The sequence below is a fragment of the Oxyura jamaicensis genome (assembly GCF_011077185.1).
Source record: "Oxyura jamaicensis isolate SHBP4307 breed ruddy duck chromosome 1 unlocalized genomic scaffold, BPBGC_Ojam_1.0 oxy1_random_OJ106469, whole genome shotgun sequence".
NCBI lineage: Eukaryota > Metazoa > Chordata > Aves > Anseriformes > Anatidae > Oxyura > Oxyura jamaicensis.
Genome location: NW_023303225.1, coordinates 39655 through 50254, shown reverse-complemented (window position 1 = coordinate 50254; position 10600 = coordinate 39655). Strand labels below are relative to the sequence as shown.

Genomic DNA, 10600 nt, shown 5'->3' with positions numbered 1-10600 from the left:
TGCTGATGTCCATCCACCACATGGTGTCCACTATAGCATAACACCATCAGGGTCTGATCCCTTTTTCTGAGGCTCCCATGTCTCTTGTGTGAGAAGGTCAGAGGATGCTAACAATTTGGCTTAGTGATAACAGAAAGCCCAAGGCCGCCTGACGTCGGCATCACTGCTAGGAGAGAACAAGAGAACAAAAAACTTCACAGATGTTGAAACGTGAGGATTCAAGATGGACCTTCTGGGAAGACAAGTGATAAAGCCAAATAAATTAGGAAGGTAAGGAACTGATGATTAACCCTATTGTTTTACACAGAGGTGTTGCATTAGAGTCACCTGGCTTTTGGAGTTTGTGGTTAATTATTGACTTTTATCTGTGTGTGGAAAGAAAGCATGAAGACATTGCCTTTTTTGGCAAGCCAAAAAGCCAAGAAAGTACAAGACCACTTTATAAAAAATGAAAAAAGGAAAAAAAAAAAAAGGAAAAAAAAGGAAAAGAAAAAGGAAAAGAAAAAGAAAAGAAAAAAGACCTATATTTCCTTTTTTTTTTTTTTTTTTTTTTTTTTTTTTTTCCCATGGCAACTGTAAAAACAGCTCAGACTGTGTTGATTAGCTCCGTGTATTATCCCATACACGGGCTCAGTGTATTATCCCATGTATGGTCCCGTTAGCTCTGTCTGAAGGCCAATACCCTCTGTACTGAAAACCTTTCTATTCAGTACATTTCTCTGTTGAAGAGTAAATGCCTTCCTGACCTCAGTGAAAGAATCACTTTATATCTCAAAGCATGTAAAGTAATAAATCAGAAAAATGTTCCTTTTCTTTCTTTACATTTTGATTGCAAACATCAAACAATACATTGCAGTTCGGCATATAGAAGAATATTGTCGCACATTTAAAAAAAAAAAAAGAATTAAGGAAGGGCCACTTAAAAATTAAAAAAAAAAAGAAAAAAGAAAAAAACAAACAGCCAAGAAAGGGAAGGTATAAGAGAAATAATTGTATTTTGTTCTTTATAAGCATGTGTGGACAGAGGATTTGTATCTGTGGGACAATTATGGAACAAACAAAAAAAAAGTTTGGGTTTTAAGCTCAGCAGATTTCAAAACACACTGTTTATACCTTCTGCAGTACAATAAAGCTTATCAAGAACTTTCCCATTGGATACCAGAGTCAAAAGAAGTGAGAGGAATGTAACAGTGTGCTTCCTCTGGCTCATTACTATAACTGTAATTCTTTCAGTGCAGATTTCCCATATTAGCTCAAGCTCCACTGCACAATGATCATTTTCAGTACATCATTGTAAATATAGTCAGAAATTTGCCACCACTTCACCCTCTACAAGCTCAAAGCACATGGAAAGTTCAAGGGCTCTTAATTAAAAATATTACGTTTTCATTCTAGAACCTCTTGCTTTTGTCCCTGTAATATACTGGGATTAATCAACTGCTGATGCAAATGCATTAATTTCAGTGTGATTTCATTAAGAAGACAAGAAAGAGCAGTCTCACAGAAACAGTGGCACCTAGATTTTTATTTAATTATCCTGATATGCTTTATGTAAGAGGGGAAGCATCACCTCCCTGCTGGAGAGAGCTGAGCCTCGGGAGTGAAAGAAGGTGATTTGCCAACACTGGGACAGCGTGCAGGTCTCCCGGTGCTATTTCACATTTGTGCCTTTGACGTGGAACAGAATATGAAAACAATGCATAAAGATAAATACATTTCAGAGTGTGAGATCGTCCCTAAATCACCAAACTGCAGTGTTTCCTACACAGAGCCTACCTCTGCCCCTCCGCTAAACCCAGTGGTCAGAACTGTCTGCTTTTTCTTTTCGCTCTTGCAAGGGGGACGGTATGGCATGTTTGTTAGGACCATAATGTTGCTTTTCCTAATGAAATGAAGTGTTTTGGAGAACTTCTTTTAAGCAAAAACATGTGTTCCGGGGAGGAAACATTCTTCTGGTAAACAGCTGAGCCCTTAATATTTAGCAACATAACTCCGTGTTTGCAGCTATTGAAAGCTGTGTGACTAAAGAATCCTGCATTTCTGGGGCTGAGGACTGCAAGCATTTTGCTCGTTGTCAGCTAGCCAGCCCTTTCTTTTATGTATACACTAGCTGCAAGAACCAGCTATTGAATGGTTACTTCTTATGGTTTTAATAAAATTTGTCTCGTATCAAAATGCCGCTGGGTTTCAACATTGACACTGCACTGAGCAATGCTCTCCACTCAGGCACAGCTGGCCCTTGCTTTCCAGAAATATTGCTGCGCCCTGGCATTATTTGCAAAAATTGCAGCCCTAAATCATTTCCTCGTCCCTCCAACCTGCACCAAGAGGAACCTTCCACACGCAGCTCCTCTCCTTCATTGGAAGCAGGGGTCATTCCTCCCCACCCCCCCAGGAGATGTGCTGCATGAGCAAGGACCTGCAGTGGTAGGAGGCAGCTGAGGGACAGGACAAATTACCTGCCAGACACAGGTATCAGCCATGGGGAGCTCAGGAAAAAAACTAAAACAGCTCAAAAATGCGGTAAGGAACAGGGATGAGAAGACAGGAGCACCCCAAGCCCCCGTGGGTGGGAAAGATGCTGTGTGCTGGTGATGCTGGGACATCCAGTTCTGGGCACTCCCGCAGTGCGAGGGGATGTTATCTTGTTCCCTGTAGCCCTCGGAACAGCTGGGCATGCTTACAATTTTCAGCAACTACCAACTAAGGCCAAACAAGATCCCATGATAAAAGTTCAAGGCCTCAAATTCCTCTTCTTATTGCTTTCCTGAGTGGCTTCTTATTTTAATCAGACTTATGGTACTTTCATCCAGTTATCTCAAAGCACATAACAACCACTATAATTACTGGCAATAATGAGCTAATTAATTCTTCTGGGTATTGTTTTTCTAGGGATAAATACAACTATCCTTAGTGTAGGGATGGGGAAGTGGAGGTAAGAAGGAGCAGTTGTCCTTGGGTAAATAACTTTGTTTTCTTTTTCCTAGCTTATTTCTTTCCTGGTTTTATTCAAGTAGATCTATGTTTGTTTGTTTGTTTTTTATTATTATTATTCTAGGAGAGTTTACATTTTATTCTTGTTTTCTAGTAATTTTGAATGTTATCATTTTGGCAGGTGATGTTTAACAACAGTTGGCTGTTTGTGTATGTATTGAGGTTCGTTTATGAAAACTGCAATGTTTTTAGAAAAATGAACAGATGAAGTTTTTCTAAATTCATTTTAATCTTTTTTTTTTTTTTCGAGTTTTTTTTTTTTTTTTGTTTTTTTTTTTTTTTTTTTCTTTTTTTTTGTCTTTTTTTTAATTTTTTTTTCCCCCAGGAAAAAAAAATACAAGTAGTATCTCATGCTGATTCTTTTCTATTTATTTTCCATATACCTTAGTCCCTAATGCAGAAAGCTGACTGAATATGACTTTCTAACATGTGAAGAATTCTTCTGGTTGTGAAGCTTGTATACCAGAGGTATAGATTTACTAGCATATTGGTTAATATAATTCATGTTAAAAGTGTATGTGCTGCTTTGGTAGCATTCACCAAGGGTGCATGTTTCCCACAGTTCAGATAGGACAGGTAGGCTTTTCTGAAGTTGTCCTAAGGCAGAGCAGAGGAGATGCGTCACACGCAAAGGAAAGGACTTTATTTTGGTTTTCTCTCAGCTTCCTCTGGTGCTTAACTAAACTAACTTATCCACATGACGCTCTCTGGAGTAGCAAATAACTACCCAGTTTCTTAACTTTTATCTCTTAGGCTGTGATCCAGCAGGCACACATGTGCTTGGTTTTACTACAGCAAGAAGTACGGTGAGATTTCAGTGGAACTACGTGCGATATAAAACTAAGCACACATGCAACTATTGGTAGGAGCAAGCGTCTAGATAGGAGCTAGTGTCACGAAACTCTTATTTGAAACATCTGCTTTGCTCGGAACTTGTTGTTTAGTAATGGCTAGACTTTTAAAAGCACTTAGGTGTTTATGTGCACCTTGGTATCTTTATAAAGCTGGCACTAATTCCTTACTGAAGTATGGATTAAGGGCCTCTAGAGAGTCTGAAAACGTTATATAGACTTATTTCAGTCAACTTTTAATTCTAAGGAGACTTTAAAAAAGTTTAAAATTAGTCTCAGCTGTGGTTTTTTAAAAAATGAAGCGCTTCACAAGCAAGGAAATGGTCAATCTGACAAAACAAATTGAGGTAATACAAGACCTCTGTAACTAGAATATTTCTGGGAATTTAGCAGCACTAAGAGGCAGGAAGACGTGTGAGGGTGGTAGCGCGGTCTCTAAGGCGATGCTGTTAGGTCGCTGTTAACCCCAGCAGCCGTAGTTCTGGGACCAACAAACTTCCTGGCCTCCAGACTCTTCTCCTATCGCTCGCTCTTGCGAGCCTTCCTCCAGCCCTCTCCTCAACCGCGTACATGCGGGCGCTGCCCGTGGCTCCGGGGCTCCTGGGGAAGGCCAAGCCGCGCCGAACCTCGACGTGCAGCCGGCGGGGTGCGCGCAGAGCCCTGCCTGCGTTTCCCTTTTGTTAGGGGGGAAGCAGCACCAACGCTGCTCGACATAAAGCCCCAACTGGGGAAGCTCCAGGGCGGGAGCGAGTACATGAGGGAGCTGCTGGGGAACGCTCGAAGGGTTGCGGGCGGTTGAAGGGCTGTGGTTCTGTACTGATTTATTCCGCGTCGCGGTGTTCGTGGGGTGCTTGTGAGGTACTTCGTGTGGTGCTTCGGGACGGGCTCTCCCCAGATCCGCTTCCAGGGCTGCAGAGGACCTGGCGCTGAGCGTGGGTGCCGAGGGGAGGCCTGCCCTAAGGGCCGCCACGGCTGCCAGCGGGCAGGGGTACAGGCCCAGCCCGGCCTGTGCCCCCTGCCCACCTCACGGCAGGGCGCCCAGCCCCTCGCCCCCCCGGCCCCGCTCGGGCGGGAGGAGGATGACGGAGGGGGGATTTTTTGGGAGCGCTTCCCCTTTAAAAGGCGGGCCCCGCGCAGTTTGCGGAAGCGCTCCGCAAACGCCGGGCGCTGATTGGCCGGGGGCGGTCTCGTGACGCCGGCTGGGCTGCTCCCCCCCCCCTCGCTCCCCGCGTTCCATTGTGTGCGCCAGCGCCCGCCGGGACCCGCCCCCCGCGCCGGGACCCGCCCCTTCCCCCCCCCCCACCTCTTGGCTCATTTCCGGCCGCCGCCGCCGCCGCTCGCTTCCCTCCGAGGGCTCGGGAGAGCGAAGAAACAACAGCCGCCATTTTGTTTGTGTGCGAGCGACGCGCGGAGGGAGCCAGAGCCGCGGGCCGCGCCGGACGGGGCGAGCCGGGGGGGGGCAGCGCACAGAGACAGGGCCCGGCCGGGGACGGGCAGCGGAGCGCGGAGCCCAGGCGCCCGCTACCCCTCTCTTTATTTTATTTTTTTTTTCCCTCTCTCTTCTTCTCCCCTTTTTCAGATTTTTTTTTCTTAATTTTTATTTTTCTCTTCTCTTCCCCTCCTTCCTTCCCCGGCTTCTCGCCGGCCCCCCGCTCCGCCACACACGCCCCAGCAGCAGCAGCGGCCGCCGCCGAGCGCCAGGCAGGGGCAGTAGGGAGCCTGCGCTCGGCCCCCGCGCTGCCCGCCCCACCCCCCCCCGCCGGCCATTTAACCCACCCCGCGGCCAGGCCCCCGCCCTCCTCCTCCTCCCCCGGCGGAATTTTTCCTTTTTTATTTTTTTTTTATTTTTTAATTTTTCTTTTTATTATTTTAAATTTTACCACCCCCTCTCCCGGCTCTTCCTTTCCGCCCCCCCCCACCCCGCCACCAACCTCTTGGCTTTCCTTCCCCGGCCCCGCCGAGGCGAGGTGCGGGTCCCCCGCCGTAGCCGGGAGGCGGCCGAGGGGGGGGCGGCTTTCTCCCCGCTGCCCCCGTCGGGGAGCGGAGCCGAGCCGCCGGGGCTCGCCACCATCCCGGGAGGGGGGAAGGTAGGCAGCGAGGGGGGGGAGGGGCCGGCTCCTTCCTCCTCCTCCTCCTCCCGCCGCCGCCGCCGTGGGATCGGCCCCTGCGCCTCCTGCGCCCGAGGGGGGGGGCAGCCCGCTACTGAGAGCGAGAGAAAGAGGAAGGGGAAAGGAGAGGAGAAGGGAGGGGAGGGGGGGGCAGAGAGGGGTGTTGGAACCCGCCCCCCACCTTCCCATCCCGCGATCGGTGCTGCCTCCATCAGGACAACAACCCCTCCTCCTTCCCTGCACAACAAGATGTGAAGCGGAGACTCCTGGGACTTATCCTCACCCTCCTCATCCTTACGGCTCCCCTTTCTGCAGCCATTAGCGACTGGCGAGGAAGAAGCGAGTGGAGCTGGGGACCCCGCGCCCGCTCGGCCTCTCGCCCCGCCGCCTCCCCCCCCGGCCCCGTCGCTGGCGGTGGGTATTTTTTTGCAGGGTGGTGTCGGAGGGGGAAGGAGCCGCTGCTAGAGGACGGTGAGCTTTTTTTTCTTTTTTCCTCCTCCTCTCCCCTCCTTCGCCCGCCTCCTTGTGGCGATGAGGAGGAGGAGGACGGCGCCGAGGAGGAAGAGGCTGATGGCGGCGGTGAGGAGGCAGCAGGAGGAGGAGACCCCCCGAAGGATGAAGATGATGATGGTGGCGGCGGCGAGGAAGCACCAGCAGCACAACAGCCGGGATTAATTTCACCGAGGGAAGAAGGAAAAAAAAAATCAAACCACCAGCCTCTTTTTTTTTTTTTTTTTTTAATTTTTAATTTTCTTTTTTTGGCGGGGGCTCTTCCCATCTCCGCTCAGCCCTCTCGCCTGGGGGAAGAGGCCTCTGCCCCCGCCGCTCCCACCTTCGCCCCGCTCCTCCGCTGCCGCCCTCCCGGAGCCCGAGGGGCAGAAAAGGGGAACTTGCTCCCCCCCCCCTCCGCCGGATCCTCCTCGCTCCCTCTCGTCGGTATTGTTGTTATTCAGCTGACCCGGGGCCCGAGAAGAAGGTGAAGGTTTTGGGGCTCCCCCCCTCCCCGTCTCTCTGCTCGGAGTGATTGTCTAAAAAAGAATTAAAAATGGCCGAGAATGTGGTGGAGCCGGGCCCGCCTTCAGCCAAGCGGCCTAAACTCTCCTCACCGGCGCTCTCCGTGTCCGCCAGCGACGGCACAGGTCAGTCTCGGGGGCCCAGGCCCTCAGCCTCTGGATGCCCCAATTGCTGCCCTTCTCTCCCCTCTCTTGCCCAAATCTTCCCCCTCCCTTTGGCAGAAGGCAAACTTGTGTCTGCCTTCGGCCTTTCTCGGGGGTTTTCTCCCCTTCCAGCTCCGTTTGAACCTATTTGCATGGCATACGAGGGGCGTTCGGATGATTCTGCCTCCTATTTTTTTCTGAAGGTGTTGGAAGGCAAAGCTGGTCAGTTTATTGTGCTTTTGATCAATTGCAGATAACAGTTTGGCATTTTCATGTCTTTCACAATAGTTATTACAGAGCTCCTTTTGAAGCCTGTGCCTTTAGCACTATTTTGTCTTTCTGCAACTGGAATTAAAGATGACGGTTTCGTACACTTTATTGTTGAATTTGTGTGTACTCTTGTACGTACACAGGTACCTGTCTCGTTTCTTATTTTGCGTATATACAAGTTTTTTTCACAGCTCGTCAGAAACGAGGTTTTTCTCTGTTTTTTCCCCTCTCACGTTCAGCCTGGTTATTTGAGTTATTTTTACAATTCCTCTTACTCTTCTTTGCACAAGAATATCTAAAAATCATTTTTTGGTCGTTCTGTTTCAAATAGGCCATTGACTTGGCGAGAAGAGCCAAAACCAAAATCCAGATCCCAAGTTTGGGGCATAAGGTTCCTCAAGACTCTTAGAAACAAAATGTTATTTCACCTTTTTTGCAATAAGCATCAATATGGAGTGCAGTTCGTTTTGCATCTCCCATTTCTTTGCGGTGAGACTAAGATGTCTGAAATTGCCCTGACTTAGGGGTTGGGAGGATAGAGGGGCTTTTCTGCAGTCCTGCAAAGGTCTTTGGGGATGCTGTGAAGGCAGACTGGAGGTTGGAAAATGTAGGTATCCCAACCAGTAGCAGATCTGAACTGGTTGTACTGGGAGGGGAGACACAGTACCACAGGGCTGTTGAGCTTTTTCATGCTTCTGGTGAAGTAGAAGCCCATTTCTTATAATTCTGCTATGCGAGTACTTGGTTACCTGTCCCCCAGGAGTTTCTTTAGGCTCACTTTAGATCTTAAGCCTACGGAGTGTGGATGGAGATGGCCTCCTCCTGCCAGCGTCTGGCGAGTGGTGGTGTCCTCATGCCACCAGCCTTGTTTGCTGCAGCTAGAGCTGCCAAGAAGAAGGAAGAGTTTAAAAAATAAAGTAAAATGGCTGGTCACTTGACAGTAGACAGCAGGTTTCAGCATCCAGCTCTTGTTTGAGCAGTGGATGTGATTCCGCTTGGAATCATCTTCACAAACTTGATTTTTGCCTTCTGTTCTTGGCGAATGACGGATTAGTTTTGAAAAGTTCCTATGTAACTCCTTGAGCATTGTACGTACAGGCAGTGGAATCAGTATAATGTTGCAAGTGGAGGACACAACTCTCCTTAATAGCAACAGGTCTCCACAAAGAGAGCTGAAGAAGCTGCCCTTTAGCTAGAGCTAGTTGGTTTTTCGTGCTACGCTTGGAAACCCGTGCTTAACGGTAGTAACCATTTTTCTTTGCCTTGGCAGCGGTGATCTTGTTCTGCTGATGGAGGTGAGATAAAAAATGTTTTTAAGGGAAGTCTTGATACCTGAAAATATGAAAACTGAAGGCTTATTTTTGTTGAGATGAATGGATGTATCGAAGTTGAGGCGTTTAAGATCAAATAAAGCTTGAATAATGCAAATCTATTTCAGTTGAACAGGTGCAGATTTTACAGAATATTCAGTTTATTTTAATTGTTAGCTTGCTGAGCAGTTTAATAAATGAACTTCGTATATTTATAGAGAGAGACTAAGGATTATTGAAAAGTTTCAGAGGGATTCAGGTGTGACAACACATAAAATGGAATAAATTTTTTCACAGTCATTGCGATCGTCATCACCTGGTAGCTATGCAGGGGTCTATAGTGCTGCAAAATGCTTAATATGTGCTACAAAAAAATTATTGAAGGATTTTTACTCTTAAGGACTTCTTGTTGACATTCTATACCTGCTTGTGGGATACTTCCACATACCTGTTTTTCTAACTAAATAAAATAAAACCTGCCGAACCAATAAATGTATTTTAAGGGTTGCGTTTTTCAGTTGCTGCTCGAATGACTGATTTTTTTCTCTCGCTTCTACTGTTGTGGGAAACAGCTTTGAAGTTTACATTTTTAACCTGTCTGCTCTTTAAATTCGCTTTGAAATAGCGCAACTTTCACACTAGAGAACTGGTATTGTCCTCCCTCCTGCGCTAATTATAGGAAATCAGAAATGTGGTGCTGATGTAGTTTCTGCAGCGATCTCTTTAAATGTAGTGCTAAATTCACACTATCAATGTGGAGGGAGAGAGAGGTAAGAAACTTGCGATGTTAAGGAAACTTTTCCCAGCACATGTATGTAGTGGCTCTTCCAGTGTGTTTCTCGTGCTGTTAACTTTGTGACTAAGCTCTTCGCGTGAAATACGGTTTTAGCTTGTTAGGTATGTAAAAGTAATGGCTGGCTTCAGTTAACTTCTTCCCAAACTTGTAGGGGTTAGGTGTATTTACACTGGACTCAAAGTCAAGTCTCTTAATTCACCCACGTTGTCATTGTAGACCTGGAAGACGCTGATATTCTGGGTTTGAAATATACTAAACTCAATTACATGAAAAAAGTAATGGTAGTTACGTGTATATTTTCTTCAGTTACAAAGACCTTTACAGTAGCGTCATCTTTTATTGGTACAGTTTGCTTAGTATAGGATGGGAATCTGTGACCCTGTGCTAGCAACTTTTCTGTACTAGCGTAGAGAAAGTGATGTAAGTATTGATAGAAATGGAAACGCTGTTCTGGTATGTTGCATCCAGCCTCAGAAGCCTTTCTTTTGAAGGCTGTATTAGCAAACTCATTGTGTACGCTAGTTTTTCTGTCACTATAACAGAATAATTTCAGTGCATCCTGGAAAATTATCTCCTTGAGTAAGTGAGCGGAAGTCTTTCATAAAGATACGTTTTTAGCAGGATACTTTAAACCAGTGATTTTATTTTGGGCATTTTATTTCTGAGCCCCTCAGTTTTTCCTGCAGTGATGCAGGTGGGCTGAAATTGCCGCATACAGATTCCTACGTGGTTCGTGTAGACCCACGTGTGCTGGTAGGGGTGAGTTCAGTTGCCTTTTACGATTTCTTTTACGAATCGTCTTTATCCCCCCCACTCTTAGAAATAACCTGTATCCTGCAGACAAGGAGAACTTTCTGGCTGTGGATTCTGAGCGGCTCTTTGATCAAGGAATAAAGCTGGAATATGCTCTGTACCGTAGCATGGCTGTGTAGTATCACATCTTTTGGTTGTTAGATCCTGAAATAGGATTTTAAGTGCTTAGTGTTTCTGGCTTGCCCTGACATTGGAAGTCACTTCTCTGCAATTAACTAGTTGATACGTTTGTTATATCAGAGATAACTTTGTGTTTGTTATATGTGCCTTAAGTTCCTTCAGTTTACAGTATCCAAAAGTT

The 10600-nt window shown here is 46.7% G+C and overlaps 1 protein-coding gene across 2 annotated transcripts in view; it reads left to right on the top strand.

Annotated features, from left to right (window-relative positions):
• Positions 1 to 6072: 6072 nt before the first annotated feature.
• The window catches only part of LOC118156891 (histone acetyltransferase p300-like), a 42071-nt gene continuing 37543 nt past the window's right edge, over positions 6073 to 10600 (top strand). Inside the window, exon 1 of one of the 2 annotated variants that reach the window (XM_035311106.1) lies at positions 6073 to 7092. In XM_035311106.1, the coding sequence (XP_035166997.1) occupies positions 6999 to 7092 (94 nt within the window). In that variant the 5' untranslated portion in view covers positions 6073 to 6998. The remainder of the gene's footprint in view (positions 7093 to 10600) is intronic. The other variant, XM_035311107.1, reaches the window with a different exon arrangement.